The following is a 19112-nucleotide window of genomic DNA, read 5'->3' on the forward strand; positions in this document are numbered from 1 at the left end:
CAGCCTCTGCAGCCTCTTGCTAAGGTAATAGTCTTTGCAAAGGAAGGGGAGGCCAAGCCTTGCTCCTGGTGGGTGGAGAAAGCAAAGGGAACGAGCATAATCAGAAGTCTCTCGCTCCTCCCCCCAGGGCGGGAGGTTGGGGGAGTACCATGTTTAACGTCCGGTCCACCCCCACAAATGATGTTTGAACTACAGCTTTTTTTTTTTTTTTTTAAGAGTTTATGACGTAATCTCTACACCCAACGTGGGGCTCGAACTCACAACCCTGAGATCAAGAGTCAGGCACTCTACAGACTGAACGGGCCAGGTGGCCCGAGCTAAAGCCTGATCATGTCATTTGGTGTGTATGGTGTTTCATGATGAATCAGGTGACATCATTTACCACTTCCCTATGGCTGCCACCACTATTTAAGGGTCGTTCAGTGTGCTCAGCACTGCGTTGACGCAGGCATGGTATTGCCTGTCCCCGACGAGCTTATGGCCATATGATTTTCATGGTATTGTGATTACTGTCATCTCCTGGTCTTCTCCAGCCCCTCTGGCTCTTCCTTCTCATTCCCCAAACACCCCTTTCCCTCTGCCTGATCCTTTAGGACTGGGGCCCCAGGGTTCTAGCCTAGTCTTCTTTCTCTTCTCATTCTCCCTTGGATAACTGAATTCACACGGGAGTTTCAAATACCTCTTTAATCAGATTACTTCCAATTTTGCATTTTTACACTGGACTCTTAAAATCATGGGCTTGTATTTCTGATTGCTTTTTAGATATGTTCATTTAGCTGTCCCATAGATACTGTGATTGCTAATGTTCCAATCTATACTCACCACTTTCCCCCCAGTTCCTTCCCCCTTTCTTTCCTGTGCCAGTGAATGGACCTCCCAATCACCCACTGGAGATCCATTGGTTTCTCCCTCACAACTCGAATCCCATTACTAACAACCTCCCCTTGACTCTACTACTTACATGTTCTTTAGAGCTACCCCCTCCGTTCCTTCTCCGTCACCACTGCTCTAGCTGAGACTTAGTATTTGCCTTCTAGAATCTCAATCATGGCCACATTGCATCTGATCTCCTTGCTGCGTACCTGCTGGTGTAGGGATTGACTGTGTTGTGCATCGGGCAGATGGACTTGGGTTCGGATACACTGCCAGTTTAATTCTACATATAGTATTTCAAGCAATTTTTAATTTAAATCCTGCCATATCACTTCCCTGTTAAAAATTATCCAACGCCTTCTCTTTGCTTATTGGTCAAAGTCCAAATCCTTGGCTGACTACAAAGCACTTCCCAATCTGGTCCCCATCTACGCTTGCAGGTTAATCTCCAGCAATGGACCACCACAAAGCTAACATTCTAGCTTCCTTGAGCAATTTACCTGCTTGGTATAATGTCAAATAAGCCTGCTTTCTTGTTTCTTTGGGTCAGGTTCCTTTGTCTGGAATGTCTTTCCTCTCTTGCTCACCTGGAGAACGCCCACTCAGTCATATTTGAGACCCAGCTCTGTCTCTCTCAAACAATCCCTAGATTCCCCAAACTAAGGGGGCTTTTTTCCTTTGTGTTCCCAGAGGCCCCCAAGGGATGCTGCTATAATAATACTTTACAAGTTGTATTATTTATAGTTTTCCCCTCCAGACTGCATTTTTTGAGGGCAGGTATCAATGTCTTATTCATTTATTTGTCTTCAAGATTTTACTTATTTATTTGACAGAGAGAGACACAGTGAGAGAGGGAACACACAAGTAGGGGGAATGGGAGAGGGAGAAGCAGGCTTCCTGCTGAGCAGGGAACCTGATGCGGGGCTCGATCCCAGACTCTGGTTGCTTAACAACTGAGCCACCCAGGTGCCCCTTGATGTCTTATTTATTTTTTAATCTCCTAGTCCCTAGCACCTAGCATTCGTAAATATTTGTTAAATGAATGAAAGATTGATGCTTGGATACAAAATAAAAGTGAAATAAATTTATTAAACTTTATCCTTAAAAGGTAAACTTACCACAAGAAAGGCTATTTGTGGGTCTTGCTTTACGCCTTACAGAGATGGGTGGAACAAGACCCTGGCCATGAACGTGGGGGAGGGGCCTACAGGTAGAGCCATTTTCATGATGTTTGGAATCTTAAGGCTCCTTTTCTTTAGCTGAAAAGGAATAGGGCAGGGTTTTACTTAAAAAAAAAAAAAATCTTTTTTTTACCTGCTTTTCCTCATTTGCAATTTTTCCTAATCTTAACTACTTTAAGATCATCTCGTCCTCCTCAATAAAAACTAATAACTGTCACCAAATAAATTAAAGATGAGAAAACTAAAAATAAATGTAGACACTAGAAGAAACTATTAATGAAGATCAAAGTAGGCTGCGTATCTAAATGAATTTCACTGACAGATTGGAGGACGGGTTAATAAAGATGTTAATAGTAACTCCCCGGGAGCTTTCTGCAGCCTTGCAGAAGTGCAATGGTAATGAGCCCAATCAGGGTTCACACGGTAGCTCTGGTAAGCCAGGGCTACCTGGGTCCCAGGATGGGGACACCACTCACATTGTATTCCAAAAACATGTCACCAAGCTTACAGACTCTAAAACCAAGTCTAGTTAGAAGGACAGAATCATTTGGAAATGAACTTGGAGTGTTCATTTTTAGCTGCCCCCCACTGTAGGGCATTGTTTTATTACTATAGCATCATATTTGCCCTTCAGCAGCTGGAAAGCAAGGTGGAATACAGCTGTGCGCATCACCTTGAACTCCAACAGCTCTAGCCATTCTGAGCTCCCCCTTCCTGGCTAGGTGACCCGAGGCCGACACATACCTTCCTGAGCCTCAGTGCTCTCATCTGTGAAGTGGGAATGACAAAACTGCCCCTAACCGATCAGGCTGTGGGAGTCAAAGTAAAATAATGTAGGTAAGGTGCCCAACTCGAGCTAGAGCTCAATAAACAGTAGTTATTATTATCTGGAAATAAGGTGGCTAATAACTTACATATACTTTCTTGGCCAAGTGGGCAGAACAAGGATTATTAGAGACTAGAGGGTGTGATTAGAAGTAGACTTGCACGTTTTCTAACTCCTGGTCACTGATTTCAGTGAACAAGTATGTATTGACTCACGACTATGTGCCACTTAGGGGGCACGTATAAATTACTAGAAACCCTACAAGTGGTCAGGGTTGCTCTGCAGACCTCTTTCGCACTCTTTCTACCATACGAGGCTTGGGGTGAAGTCAACAAAGGGAACACTAACGCCGTCCGTGATGTGGTAGCTTTTACTGGCCACCCATTAGGTGGCTTGTAGACACTGAGGGTTCTGCCAGGGAACAGCCCATGTCATAGTGGGCAGGCTTCTCACGGCATTTTAAGTGTGTGTGGTGTACAGAATAGAGCCTTCACCAGAAGAGAGAGCCTTAACAGGAGCCCACACTGGCTTGGGTAGAAATTTGGAAACTGAGGGTCAGCTCTTAGGGACTTAGAATTCAGGCACGGTTGAGGCCCAAGCAGGCAAACACAGAAGTCAGTTCTGGCACAGAGAGGTATGCCTAACACCTAGAGGGAAGTTAAAAATTCCAAGGGAGCTAAACATTAAAAACAGGCATAGCTTCACGGGGCGCCTGGGTGGCTCAGTTGGTTAAACGTCCCACTGGTTTCTGCTCAAGTCATGATCTCATGGGTGGGGAGATGGAGTTCCTCACTCAGCAGGGAGTCTGCTGGAAGATTCTCTCTGTCCAACCCTCCCCCTGCCCCTTCTCATGCTCTCTCTCAAATAAATCAATAAATCTTAAAGGAAAAAAAAAAAGAAGGTATAACTTCAATTCTCACACACCTGCGCTGAGTCTGAACCCTGGCAGGTCACCGAAGCAGGGAAGGAACTTCCACACCGAGTAAAACAATGAGAACTAACTTACTGTGTGCACCTACTAGAACTTAGGAACCATGGCAGATAAGGTCCAGTAATTTCATTTCTCTCAGAACCACCCTGCAAAATGAGACAGAGGGATGCGGCATGGCTGATGGGAAGAGAACCAGTCTGGATACGGACCGGCTCCTCTGCAAGCTAGGAACTGCCTCTGGGGACCTGCGAGAAAACCTGCTTCCTTGTGCCTAACACAGCACTCCTCAGTGGCACAGCCCCGGGGAAGGCAGTACCGAGAAGTAGCAGTTAACGTGTGTTCTGTGCCTGGTGCGTGGGAACACTTTGAAAAGGACAGGATTGTTCCCATTTTGCAGATTAGGGAACTTCTTCAAGTGCCCCAGGTAGTAAAAGGTGGGGCTTGGACTTGCCATTTTCTGAGGTGCTGATGTCCATAATTAAAACCTCTCTTAGCAGTAGTTTCCCCCATTGAGCCCACTGAATAACCCCCTTGGCTAACTGCTCATGGGACACAGAGGATACTGACGCACATCTTACCTTGTGTTCGCTGCAACCACACAAAGCCTGGCTCACAACCCTTGGAGCCCAAAGCGTGGCAGCTCTTCGCCTTCCCAATAGAGACAAGCCTCATTTTAGATTGCGGTCATCATCTGTCCCACAGTGGTGTCAGATGAAGAGAAGCTCTCGCACTGGATTTCAGGTCAAAATAAAACATTCCAAGTGTAAGGGGAGATGGCTAGAATGTTCTGTCTGTCTTCCACGCCTCTTATTTTTTGCTTCCACCTGGTGGTCAGAGGTTGAAAAAGCAGGCGTCCTCAAGATGACTGGGCGGCCCCAGGAGCCGTTTGCCTCTGGTTTCTAGTACATCTGATTCTGGGTGCCCACAGAGCTTTTAGTGCTGCTTTTCCGCCTTTTGATTTCCACTAAGTTCCTCCAGTGGAGAATCTTTCCATGTGCCTGGTTCTTTCCCGGGGCTGAAAGAACCAGGATAATCCCGGATGTTTCCCTGCCGCTGAGCTCACGTCACAAATCAGGCATGATTTTCAGCAGATATTTCTTTAAAAGTTTGAAGGCCTCTGCGGACTCTGTTCCCTTCTTAATGGGAACGAGCATCAAAGAGACAGGAACGAAATGCTTTGCTCGCACATCAGGACCTAATTGCCAATTTGGCAAATGCATTGACTAGTGTCATGCACTGTTATTTCTAAATCCTCTCCTGTCCTTGACCCCCAGTATCTAGATGTAAACTTGGAACCATTAGTGGAGAAGGATAAAGTCTTCTGGTGCCTCAAATGGAATTGAGAGGGATTTAAACTCTGTGCTTTTGAGTGTAGTGAAATGAACCCAGCAGTCCATTAATGCTAGGATTGGAGCTCACACAGCATGAGCGCTTTCAAAATCCGTGTTTAAGGAAGCAAACAGCCACGGCAGACCCTTTCATTGGAGCAGAAGGAAGGAGTTGGATGAAACAATCAATGGCACGTTAAAAACCACAACTGGGCTGCAATCATGTGGGCACCAAAAAAAAAAAAAAAAAAAGTTCTTTATCCACAGAATCTTTGCATCTAATGAGATGGTGATTGGACAACCTCCAGAGGAATAAGGGCTCTGTTTACTTGCACTGAGAAACGTCTAAATATTTAGCTGTTTCTCCGAAAAGCCTTACATGATTCTGTAGCAAACTAGTCTCTAAGGTATGATCTTATTAGCTCTATATTGCCATTGGAAAATCTATCTAAAGAGAATTTTGAAAAGAAAAGAAGGAAGATTCTACCACTGAAAGTACAAAGGTTAGCTTATTTTTTTTTCTTCTTTCCAAATGAACTGTTGTCTATGTCCTCCAAATACTTAGGTTAGGTCCAATCCCATGAGGATTAATACTTTCTCTTAATGGATTCTAAATGGTTCTCCATTTCTTATATATGTGTTATTCCTGTTGGTTTTAGTGGGATTCAAAGTGCTTGAGGCTCAAAAGGGGAGGGGCTCCTGAGTGCATTTTGCGGGGTGCCGGTGGCGGGGAGAGAAAGCTAAGAGGGCCAGGGAACTTGTAGAATGTCTATATGGGTTCATCCTTTAAATTCACACTAGTGTCTTTTGTGAGCAGATTTTAGCCAAGACCAATATCCAGTTTGCTTTAAGCTTCTGGGAACCTCTCTGCCATAAACCTAGTACATCCCTGATAGGGCATCAACTGGGACTTTATCCTTTCCAGACTTTCTGGTAGTAGAATCCCCTCCAGCAATGTTGCTGTTTATTATTGCTTCCTATGGACTCCTATTAAGGATCACCAAAACGCACGCTGCCACCCCTCCCCCGGCTGGAGGCCAGCGCAGCCCCTCTTCACCTCCAGTTTGATTAATGTGTCTTGGCTAATTGTGTGAAAGATGGCAGGCCTTTAGCAAGTGTGACCAGTTTATTGTTCAGCCAATCACAGGCGCCTCAGTTAGCATGTGAAAAGGGGGTGTTTTGTGGGGGGAGGAGGGTGAGTGTTCTGGCGGCTGAGTCAAAGGCAGAGCATTTTGGGGGGTCACAGAACAACACCCACTTCTTTGAGGGGATGTTACTATGCTCTACTAAACCTGTAAACCTCGTACTCAAAGCACTTTTTTTCTCCTCCCTCTTTTTTCAAGATCTTTTTTTCCCATGGTGCGAGCAGGCAAGCCACTGGCTACCATGCAGATGGAGTTCACGTTCCAGGGTTTTTAATATTTCACTTTTATATTTCTGTTAGAGAATGATCCTGCTGAGAGTCTGGGAATCTGTGCTCGTCAGAACCCCCTTACTGACACTTGGATATATTGCTCTGAAAGCTATCCCAGGAGAAAAGATTAAACAAAAAAAAGCCTACTTTTCAAAGCCTACTTCTCAATCTGCCCACATCAAAATAAGACAACTGGCCCTTTGAAGTAGAGGACACAGAGTTCTCAGGCAGCTTGCTTAAAATGGGGGGCGGGGAGGGAGGAAGGAGGGAAGGAAGGAAGGAAAGAAAAAGAAAGAAAGAAAGAAAGAAAGAAAGAAAGAAAGAAAGAAAGAAAGAAAGAAAGAAAGAAAATAGTCTAGTGTCCAAAATTGTATACCTCTTTTCTCTTTCCCAGATTTAATCAGGCATAAGAATTTGAATTGATGGCCAGAAAAACCACAACCCTGCTCCTCAGTGCCCCAAGAAAACGGGTAATTGGCCAGAGGAACCTGTCCAGGTGGGTCAGCACCAGGTGTTTTTTTTTAAGACTGTACAACAGAAACTGTGTTCCCCTCCTAGACATAGTACAGACAAGGTCTGGGAAAGGGTAGAGTAGGCCTAGATGGACATTGGATGGTTTTCCCAAGTTTTGAGCTCTTGGCTCCCTCAAATTAGAATATGGCTCAATTCGAAGTTTGGGAATTCTCACTGCTACTGAATGAAAAGGAAAGGAATGGAAGTCTCATCTAGAATGGCATTAACTGTTCTCCTCTGTGATATTTTTCTGGCTCCCATCCCCTCTTCTTTTCTCTTAACCCCTGGAGTTCAAGTGTGTGGAAGCAGCAGTGGTAGCTCAGTGATGGGGGTGAGAGGGGAGTCGCTCAAAGGGACTTTGCGAATGACATAAGGGGATGGTCCCAGAACACAGATGATGGCCCTTTTTAAAACATAGTCCTTATGATGGACTTATCAGTGGTACTGACCCCATGCTGAAGATATGCTGGAATTTTAAGATTTACAGATACAGAGTTAGACATCTTCATTGCAGTTGAGGAAGTGTTACAACTCCCTTTCTTTCATATGCTTAGCTTGGCCCCAAACCCATGAAAGTGAGACTCATGAATGATCACCCGTCTGCCCCCAGTTAGGAGAGCTGGTGAAAGAGTGTGGATGAATGTGTACAAACCCAAGTCTCAGAGCTCCAAGAATGTACCAGATCTGTCTGCACAGACCCAGCATGTAATATAGCACCTGGCAGATAGTAGGTGTTCAAATTTTTTGGACTTATTTGAATTAAATTGAATCCCTACTAGAAAAACAATGCAAAGTATGAACCCTATTGATGTTGGGCCTGGAGAATTCTCTTCATAAATAAAAAATTGCACATTACTTTGAAATGACAGCAAAATGAAAAATGCAACATATTTCTCGCTGTTTTATTGGGACCCAGTTATCTTATTTAGCACAGAATCTGGCAGGGAAGTGTTTTGAACAAGTTTCTATCATTATTATTCTCACCAAAGCATTCTCTGTTAAGGATCACTGCTTATTTGCCTGAACCGACCTGAAACCTAAACATTTGAAGTCTGAAGGAAAAGCATATGCTCCCCAAGGCAGATTTGTATTGACAACATCTAAACTGCTTTTTTCCAACCCATCTGTGACCCTAAACTTCCGCTTGCATCTTGGTAGGAAGCTGAGGGGATCCATTTTCACCTGGAGAGGAGGGTGGGTAGTGAGAGGTATAGACAGGCAGGGTGGGAAAATAGAACCAGGTTCTCCTAGAGACCATGGCAACTGGAGATAGAACTATTACAGATAGACCATGGTCTCCACAAGAAGTCTATTCTTTTTTCTGCTTCAGACCAAAAGGCAAAGACACTATTCCAAGCCTTGTGGCCAGAGTGGCATTTTTCTCAGGGGCTACACTCAAACAAAATAGTTAGAAATGGTAAACTATTTGTAAATGACCCTGAGGCCCTTTAGCAATGTGTATGAACATTCATAAGGCAGCTGAAAAGACCTAAGCTTGCTGTAGGGTTTTCATAATCCTGGTGAGTTCAATGTATAGCTCTTTGAGCCAAGGTCAAAAGTATTTCATGCTGGAGGAAAGAAGAAAAAAAAAATCCTTGGCCTCTTATCTCTTGTTATCCTCTTTAACTGCCTTTTTAATCTCCCTATAACTTCTTGCTCTCATGAGACCCTTCTAGGATAATCTCATACCAAAGTTAGTAATGACAACAGTTTGGGGAAAGTCCATATTTAGTGATGGGTCAGTATGAGAATATAAAGGCTAGAAAATCTGACTTGAGTGATAATCACCCCCATCTGGTCCTTATCTGTACACATCTACCTCCCCTTTAAACCTGCAGCAAGACTCCATCTTTGGTGTGGTTGTCACTTGCCTCCTCAGCCTCTCATATAGTCTTTCATCCTACAGCTCACTGCTTATCTCTTTCCTTCTGTCTCAACATCCTTGAAGTCACTACTGGGTAATCTGGTGTCTCTGACATGGCCTTGGGACCATTCCTCAAAGACTTTCCCCATGGCCAACACTTCTAACACTTCCAAGTCCATTCCCAGGATCCAGTCTTGGAGGATCAAATGGGTGATGAGAATGACCAAGTGTTAGGTCCAAAACAATGGATGAACTCTTTAGTAATCTAGATACATCTTACCTGTCCTGTCCTAGGTCTAATGAGGCTTGACTTCCCCTCTGTTGTATCAGCTTTCTTTTTAGAGTTTATGAGGTACAATAACCTAGCAAATAAAGTCAGTAAGAGTCATGGGACTAAAAAATGAGACCATCTTTTGAGTTCTTTTGAGTCAATGGATATCTGGAAATCAAGGCAGAATCCACAGTGATAGTTATTCCAAATTATTATGCAGCTTGCTACTGATGTTGTACAGAGTTGGAGAACTGATCTAACCTTAACTACTATTTCAGTGTCCTTCTTATAAAAGGATTATCAGGGAATATATGAATCTAAAAATTCATCTACCTATCTTTACTGTTGATTTAACAATAAAAGAAGGGCACCGTGTCTGTATAGCAAATGCTTCCCACATAGTTAATTTTCAGACACTCAGAAGCTCAAATTGGTATTACCTGGATTGTAGTTAGGTAGTTTGGAAACTCCAGGCCAGGTATCCTCTGTAGGGACTCCCAACACCTATGAAAAGCCAAAGAAAGACAACGAAAGATGAGGAGGGAGACATAAAGGACAGATTGGGAGGAGTAGGGAAGAATTCATTTTATACATCACATTATGCCAGCTGAAACACATATGAAAGAAACTTCAGTGTTTCCTACATTCACAACTTCATGGACAAAACTGCAGTGTATTCTTAAAGTCCTGTGATGGTTAACTTTATGTGCCAACTTGACTGGGAAGAGGGATGCCCAGATAGCTAGTAAAATATTATTTTGGGGTGTGTCTATGGGGATGTTTCTGGAAGAGATTAGTATTTGAATTGGTAGACTGAGTAGAGAAATATGCCCTCTCCAGTGTGGGTGGACATCACCCAATTGATTGAGGGCCCAGATAGGACAAAAATGTGGAAGAAAGGCAAATTCCTTGTCTCCTTGAGTTGGGACATCCATCTTCTCCTGCCTCCGACATGGGAGCTGCTGGTTCTCTGGCCTTCAGACTCTGGGACTTACACCAGTCTCCCCTTAGACTGAATTACATTGGTCCTCTGTCTTACAGACAGCAGATTTCAGCCTCCATAATCACCAGAACCAATTCCCATAATAAATCTCTTCTTATGCATCTCTATACATCCTACTGGTTCCGTTTCTCAGAAGGACCCAAATATAGGTCCCGAGCCTGTGTCTCTACTAACTTACTTGTTATTCTGAGGCAGATCATATAGCCTTGCTTAAAGGCACACTCCCAGCACTAAATCTCAAAGGCATGGTCACCATATAACAGGGTCCTATTTTGGGAGTCGGGGATCTAAAGAGGCAGGAGTGACTGTCCCTCTGCCTTACACTACATGAAATAAACACACACACACGAATGTAGCTCAAATTATGCCTCAGCCTGAACATTCAGCTATTCCCCAATGTGCTCAAATTAAAAAGGATTCAGATTATGGACCCTTACAGAGTGGAACATTAGCTAAAAATGATCCCAAACCTAACCCTAATCCTTCCTACCAAATTTATCTCATCTTGTTCTCTTGGTGACCTGGAAGCTTGGAATATGGTATTTGGCTTTTAACTGGTGGACTGTAAAAATAACAACATCATTTGGAAAAGAGCTTACTTATGCTTTGGATTACCAAATGGAAGCTCCAGTTTGCAATTAATATGAAATAAAAGTCTTTAGGAGTACAAAGTCAAAACACTTCAGATGTGGGATGGTGCTTTTTCCACGAGTTGTTTTGTAGGCATCATTTCGCCATTCTTTTCCTATAATCATAAAAGCCCAATGTCAGTTATCTCTGGGAGATAGAATAACATTGTTTCTGTGAAATATTAGGGAAATACTGGTAGCTTTCACTACACCATTATATAAAGTAACTCTTCTTAGAAGCCTATCTCAACTCTTTCTAGAAGCATCTCTCATAGAAAAAAAAATCTAATAAATTCAATTGCAAAATGCTGGGTATAGATGCCAGCCCAGTTGTTATGGCAGGAAGTCAATTGCCCAACCATGACTAATAATAATCAATGACGAATCCAGAATCTTAATGTCTACCAGCTTATTGACTAGGACTGATTGAGAGGTACATTTGGTGGTGCCTACTAAGATCGTTCTCAAACAAAAGACACTGAAGTGTTATTTTTCTCTCATACAATAAAAAAATCATGCCACCCAGGAAAATCTTTCTTTGGTCCATTCCTTAAACAAACTGAAAACCTACTGAGAGGATTATAGGCTTTTCCTATCAACCACACTGAGCCTGAGGGGAACACTAAGAATCCTGGAATCCATTTGGAAAAACCAACTGGATTAATTCTTCTTTTGTGGGAGAGGGCCAGAGGATGGGAAGCTGATTCTTCTTTTTGAACCCACCATCTTCTGTATTTGCACAGATGTGCACGGAAACAAGTGATTCACATGCACCCATATGTCTCCTGGGGGTTGGCAAAGCACAATGAAAAAAAAGCAAAGGTAATGAAGAAAAAGCAACAAAGGAAATAAATAGCGACCACATCCATATTTTCTCTAATGTGATAGTTCCTAGAATTATTGGTTACTTTGTATTATGTTTAATTAAAGCCAACAAAATGGGTACCAAACATTTTAAAATATTATACTGAAAACTTTCAGCTGGAGATTTTCCACATTTAAATAAAAATCCAACATCCTTTATTTGGAAATTTGATGCTCAGTTTCTATTTGAAAGCTATTGAATTCGTTTTCACTTGAGAAAATTACCAAATCTCCACTTCACTGTCTGGGAAACTGAAAACCAGAAATTGTTGATCTACTCCCTCCCTGAAGGCTTTTAAAAGGCAGTGAGTGAGTGCTGTGTTTGAAATCATAGTGGGCTGCACAGGGCTGTTTTCCGCCTTTGTTGGAATGGAAACTGAAGGCGTTTTGATTAATGAATTTAAAGTCTGCATAGTTTATTTTATTCTGGTTTTAGAACCGCATCTGGGATTATTTGCTAAAAACACTTATTACAAGGATCAGATTTCTAAAAACTTGATCAGGAAGAGGTGAGAGTTATTCAGATGAAAACACACACAAACACACACACACAGAGGCATTTTAGAAAGATGGTAAAATAAAGATTCAGGGTTTGTCATTACGTCTTCGTTTCTAAGAGTGAGGTCTCGGGAGGTGTGTAAAGAACGGCTGTGGTTAAAGGTTGGGAGAGTAGAATGGACCCATTGCTTTCCAAAAGGCGATTCCTACATCAAATTTCATGGACCCCAAAATAGCTTTCCTATTTTCATCTGTGTAGTCCATGTTTAATGAAACAGTAATTCAGGATTTGTCTGTAATGTTGAAGTTTCTACCCTGCTCGAACTGTAGTAGTGTAAAAGATAACACACTGTTGAATGTGACTGGCTCTCACTTTGTCCTTAGAGCTTGGAACTATGGTTGTGTTAACAAAACTGTGTCTCCACCTCAAAAAAATTTTTTTTAAAGATTTTATTTATTTATTTGACAGAGAGAGACACAGCGAGAGAAGGAATACAAGCAGGGTGAGTGGGAGAGGGAGAAACAGGCTTTCCACAGAGGGGGAGCCCAACACGGGGCTCGATCCCAGGACTCTGGGATCATGACTTGAGCTGAAGGCAGATGCTTAATGACTGAGCCACCAAGGTGCCCCTCTGCATCACAACTACAAAGCAGTTCCAGAGAAGCTGAATTTCCTCACCTATGCACAAAAACCCTACTCTGGCCATATCTCTCAAGAAACCCCTTATCAGAAGCTCTTAGCGAGAACATTCCAGATGCCCACTTGAAGCAAGCAAAGTTGAAAGGGAGCAGGATCCAGGATAACAACGGTTCATTTAAAACACTTTGACATACACTACAGCATGGATGAACCTTTAAAATATAAGTGAAATAAGCCAGACACAGAAGACAAATCCTATAGGATTCCACTAATATGAGATATTCGGGATAGGCAAATTCATGGAGACAGAAAATTGATGAGAGCTTATCTAGAGTCTGGAAGGAAGGAAGATGGGGAGTCAGTGTTTCATGGGTATAGAACTTCTGCTTTAGGTCATGAAAATGTTTTGGAACTGGTTGGTGGTGATGGTTGCACAACAAGGTAAAGGTACTTAATGAATCATAGTCTTAAAATTGGTTAGAAGGCAAATTTTATGTATATTTTACCACAATGAAAAAAATAACAAAAAAAAATATACAGATGACTGTAGCATGTGGCATATAAACTACAAGAGAGGAAGAATGAAGTACATCATGGTACAAAAGAGGTAGGGATAGGGGTGCCTGGGGGGCTCAGTGGGTTAAAGCCTCTGCCTTCGGCTCAGGTCATGATCCCAAGGTCCCGAGATCGAGTCCCGCATCAGGCTCCCAGCTCAGCAGGGAGCCTGCTTCTCCCTCTGCCTGTTGCCCCTCCTGTTTGTTCTCTCACTCTCTCTGTGTCAAATAAATAAATAAATAAAATCTCCAAATGAGGTAGGGATAGTGAGTCAAGAAATGGAACCACACAGAGAAGCACCTTCACACCTTAGGAACGTGCTTTTGGAAGAGCATGATTAATACTTCTCTCACACTAACACGGTTAAGCCTTTATCAGAGTTTTGCGGAAATTTCGTGTCTTGTCTTCAGTTGACAAGGACCAAGGGCCAAATATCCGATAGAGTCAGAGCTGAGGGTGGTGAGGCAGGGATGTGCTTGAGCAGTAGTGGCAGAAATTGCCCTGGGAGGCTGAGAAAATCACAACAGTGAGCAGGTGCATTCAGGGGCTACTATAAGACAACCTCGGTTTCCTGACTGCACCTCCATTGCCAAGGTGTCTACACCTGCGGCAAATCCCACAGTTTCCATGGCCTTAATACACGGCATAAAATCTCAAAGCAGATGGACTAGTTCATGGTCTCTAAAGCAAAGTTGGCTCAAAGTTTGAATTGTAGGTATTTCTTCTTCCTCAGAGAAAATTCTTCTCTTACCTCCCAGATCTTCTCCAGCTGTTCGAGGATGCTGGAAACCCCAGGAAACAAAGGTTCACCCTGGAACATTTCAATAAAGATGCAGCCTGCACCCCTAGCAAAGGAAACAAGAGTCAGCCAGGCAAGTTCAAGGAAACCATACATGCGAAACTGAACTACTAGTATTTCTCCACCCAGCAAATATTTGGGGGAGTTAAAAGGGGCCATATGCTATTAAAAGTCTTGGGGGAAAAAAAAAGAAAAAGAAAAGTAAGAACAGCCAGCAGCTCTTAGTTAAAATGATACACAGCCAGCATTTAGGAACCCAGTAAAGATAGCAAACGTTTCAGCTCATTCAAGTTCATTATCCTTTTTATTAGAAGTACTGAGTCTCCAAATTGAATGCTGTCTTGCATGCAATCTAAGATGTTCTTGTTGTAAGAGGCTCTGTTAGTGTAAGTAAGGACTAAGAAGGAAAACTGCAAGTGAAACCATGACACAATCAGAATGTTCCTTTTACAGCTAGTGAAAGGGCTATTATGAATTTAATTAGACAGATGATTTTATCACATATCATACTTGCACATGCCGCAAATGGAACATTTAAGTGAAATAAATTGGTTTGGGTTCTCCTATAACTTTTTCACATTCAGCATTTGACTTAGACTCTTTGATGTCTATGTTTATCCATGGGATCATCCTCTATATCAGGAGTTTGATGATGAAGCATTTCTTAAAATAATCCATAAGAAAACTAAGAGTCCTCGGTGCTGGGCTCCTAGGCTGACCTTGCCATTACACAGAGCTAACCTACTTTTGATTCCTGCTTATAGAATGTTACTAAACATGCCTCGCGCACTCCCTCTCCACAACCGTTTGGTTCCTAGTTAAAAAAGAAGGAAAAAAAAAAACGAAAGAAAGCTCTCCTTTCTGCAAGACTTTCTTCCAAGTCACTGACGCCCATTCTGCAACTTTTGATGCTGGCATTTGATGTTCACATGTGGCAATGGTAGCTGTGGTCCCAGTTGCAGCCTGGCTGGTGGCCTTGGTAAGACTCTCCTGATTATAAGGTACATCTTGATTTAGCCGAGAGTGTGTCTCACAAAATAGATGAAATAGGGTGAAATAGACAATCTATTTCCTGTGTAGTCAAACTGGATGGTAATTCCTGAGGGACAGTGAGGGGTAAGACTTATTTTGCTAATAATACACATTTTTATTCATATAAGTCTTTTGAGAGATAAAAATGGTCCAGGTGATGGATTACAGTGATTATCTTCATAGTCCTATCCTTTGACTCCAAATGCTTTGCACTTATAACACATAATTTCGCAAATTCCCTTAATCATCCTGACATTTTCTTATGTGGCATGATAAAGAAGGATAGTTAAATAAAACATTTTATTAGAGATGATCATGGTATTAAAAATTTATTATCAAGTTCATTTTAAATCTGGTCTTTAATATTATTCATATGCATTTATTGCATATGATAACTTTTCATTTTTTTCCTTTGGGTTACAGACACAGGCTATATAATTCAGTTTATTATTTTTTAAAAGATTTTATTTATTTATTTGACAGAGACAGAGATAGCGAGAGAGGGAACACAAGCAGGGAGAGTGGGAGAGGGAGAAGCAGGCTTTCCACAGAGCAGGGAGCCCGACACGGGGTTCGATCCCAGGACCCTGGGATCGCTTAATGACTGAGCCACCCAGGCGCCCCTATAACTCGCTTTAAATTGCTTGTGGAGGAGAAAGCAGATTTCTTGGTAAACAAGTTTAAGAGTAATTTTTACGTGTGTCTGGTTTGAGGATAGAATTCATATTAAAAAGAAAATTGTGGGGCACCTGGGTGGCTCAGTCAGTTAAACTCCTGCCTTTGACTCAGGTCATGATCCCAGGGTCCTGGAATTGAGCCCCCACTTTGGGTTTCCTGCTCAGCAGGGGGCCTATTTCTCCCTCTTCCTCTGCCTCTCCCCACAACTCATGATGAGTGCTCTCTTGCCCTCTCTCAAATAAATAAAATCTTTTAAAAAAGAGAAAAAATGAACATTGAAATATCATTGTATCTTTTCCAATCAAAAAAAATATAAAAAACTGTTTTCATGACCTCATATTTGGTTTGCATTTAAAATAACCCTCTGGCTTATTTTTAGAATTTTGCACAAATGTAAATAAAAGGTAAGACATTATTGACAATTTTTAAAAAGTCAGTTTGGATACAGTGGCCACCATATTTACTTTTAAATTATTTTTCATGTATTAGAGACATCTTGATATGTGCTACAAGAATTCTGATCAGACAAATATGACTTAAGAACCTGGCAAATGGTATCTTGAGGGGAATTTTTAGAATTAAATCTCCTCATTAGCTTGTATTTTAAAATCCATTTCTTCCCCTTGTCTTTAAAGCAACAGATATAAAACGTGTGAGTTAAACAATAATATGAAGAAGAATAAAAGTAATAGAAAACTGTCAAATGGTTAAAAACCATCCTGATTGTTAGCAATGGTCAATTATGAGATAAGCCAACTAGGAAACCGACTTGGTGAATGCCACTAAATGGCCACCACCCACTGCCCCTGATGCTCTCTCTGTCTGTGCTTGAAAGGTATCAAACCATTTCATTTTGAAATGAAAAAAAGGTGCATGTGTGTAAAACATACATGTGATTGTATATTAACTGCTACGAAATCAAAATGGAAATGTGGTTTTCTAAGACTGGAGCCAACCCTCCATCCAGTACCCTAACACCTACCAGAAATGCCAGGGGCTCACAAATCACTAGGAGGCCTGATGGAATTTTTAAACAAGGTTCAAAACCAAGGTCATGACCAGGTTTAAACCTGCAGTCTACTTTTCCCCTCTCTTTAAACTATTTTCATCACTTGGGAAAAACTTGTTACTTTTTCATCCTAGTGGCTGTAGGAGACCAAGAAGGAAGTCCTTTTGTTAGCAACTTCTTAGTGTCCTTTGTCTTCTACTCCACTAAGGACTGTGTACAAAATTAGGTAAAATAGTGGAGAAATCTGGCATTTGGGCCATTATGCAAGTAGTACAAGGTGTTTGTGGTACAGAATAATAGGCTAACATTTGGTTGAAATTCTTTGTTTGCATTTGTGTGGTTGGTGCTTTAGTGGCATTCTCTTGAGTCTTTGTTTTTAAGTTTCACCTAAGGGTAGATTAAAACCTTTCTCAGATAGGCGCCTGGGTGGCTCAGTGGGTTAAGCCTCTGCCTTCAGCTCGGGTCATGATTTGTGTCCTGGGATCGAGTCCCACATCAGGCTCTATACTTGGTGGGGAGCCTGTTTCTTCCTCTCTCTCTCTCTGCCTACTTGTGATCTCTCTCTGTCAAATAAATAAATACAATCTCTAAAAAACGCACTTTTCTCAGCTAACAAATATTGAGTCTAAGGCTGCTTGTTTATATTTTTCATATTTATATACATATATATAGAGAAAGTGTGTTTCTGTGTATCTGTGTGTGAGCGCACACGCATGCATGGGTGCCCATGTGCTTACTTGGACACTTGCAAGACAAACAAAATTCCTAAATCAATCGTATTTCAGTACCTGGAATATCCATAAGTACCATAAATATCAATGCATTGGTAAGAAAGTAAACCCATGCACTCTGAGTTTGAAGAACAAAAGATGCTCTCTAGGTGTAAGCATTATTCTTTAAAAACTATACAACTCATCTTATTTTTTTCATTTGTTCTTCAGAGCTATTGTATTTTTTAATTTGGTTTGTAAACTAGTCAAGTGGCTATTGTCTATTTTGTCCACCCCCAGCCTAGCCTTAAGCAAACATTTAAAATATTCTGAATATTTAGGTCCAATCAGGAAACCGGCTCCTATTCCCTTTTACTCCTCTGTTTTGTGCTTAAATCTTCATCCTGTGGCTCTTCTTACCTCTCCTTCTTACCCTTCCTATCTTTAGGTGCTCAGAGGACTTCTGCTCTGTGGCAATATCCTGGGGGCCGTCCATGTAAATGAAGGGGAGCTTCCTTTGCAGGGTAAAAAGACCCTATGGTGCCAACCAGCTAATCCTTCCAGAAAGGAGAGATGCACTGGGTCATTATTGCTCCAACTGTGGCTCTTCAGTCAAGTTAGAAGAAACAGCTTATATGTTTTCTGCTTTTTCTGGCTTTCTTCCTAACCTTTTCTCTATTCTGAGCATGAACAAATTCTTCTGTAAGAGAGGAGAAGATTCTTCAAATTCCTTAGGCAGTCTCTGGGGAAATCAACCATCTCAGGAGTTAGGTTTTTGAGAGGTGTAAAGAACATACAAAAATGTTTTTTGGAGAAATGAATCAGTATTTCATTTTTCAGATTTGAAATTAATTCAGAACAACATAACATATGACAGTGACATGACATTTCCATTTGCTTTTCCCTGGGCCACTCTTTACATTTGGAAGTTTGCAGCAGGAAATTTGTAATCTCTCAGGCAGGAACAACTCTTCATAGTCCTAAAACCAGCAGCTGCCTGAAGTCAGTTTTGAATAGTGCACGTTGTGTGCCAAAATAAATCCTCCTTTAAAACCCAGTTTACCCCAATGTGGATAAACCTTGACAACATTATGCTAAGTGAAATAAACCAGATGCAGAAGAAAAATATTGTATGATTGTACGTATATGAAGTACCTAAAAAGACTTAGATTCATGGAGACAGCAAATAGAATAATGGATCTCAGGGGCTGGGGGAAGAGAGTAAGAGGCAGTTTTTGTTTAATGGGTATAGAGTTTTAGCTTGGGATGATGAAAAGTTTTGGAGATGGATAATAGTGATGGTTACACTACAATGCGAATGTACTTAATGCCATTAGATTGTACATTTTAAAATGGTTAAAGTGAGATGCCTGGGTGGGTCAGTTGATTGAGTGGCTGTCTTTGGCTCAGGTCATGATCCCAGCGTCCTGGGATCGAGTCCCACATTGGGCTCCTTGTTCAGCATGGAGCCTGCTTCTCCCTCTGTCTCTGCCT

At 41.8% G+C, this 19112-nt stretch overlaps 1 protein-coding gene across 2 annotated transcripts in view; it reads right to left on the reverse strand.

Moving 5' to 3' along the window:
- CDK15 (cyclin dependent kinase 15) overlaps positions 1 to 19112 on the reverse strand; it is an 80298-nt gene that overhangs the window by 25036 nt on the left and 36150 nt on the right. For both annotated transcript variants that reach the window (XM_032860065.1, XM_032860066.1), the window contains exons 9-10: positions 14142 to 14235; positions 9642 to 9705 (exon numbers count right to left, since the gene is read on the reverse strand). In XM_032860065.1, coding sequence (XP_032715956.1) covers positions 9642 to 9705; positions 14142 to 14235 — 158 coding nt within the window. The remainder of the gene's footprint in view (positions 1 to 9641; positions 9706 to 14141; positions 14236 to 19112) is intronic.

The sequence above is a fragment of the Lontra canadensis genome, unplaced genomic scaffold (genome assembly GCF_010015895.1).
Source record: "Lontra canadensis isolate GAN:19392208 unplaced genomic scaffold, GSC_riverotter_1.0 scaffold18, whole genome shotgun sequence".
Taxonomy (NCBI): Eukaryota; Metazoa; Chordata; class Mammalia; order Carnivora; family Mustelidae; genus Lontra; species Lontra canadensis.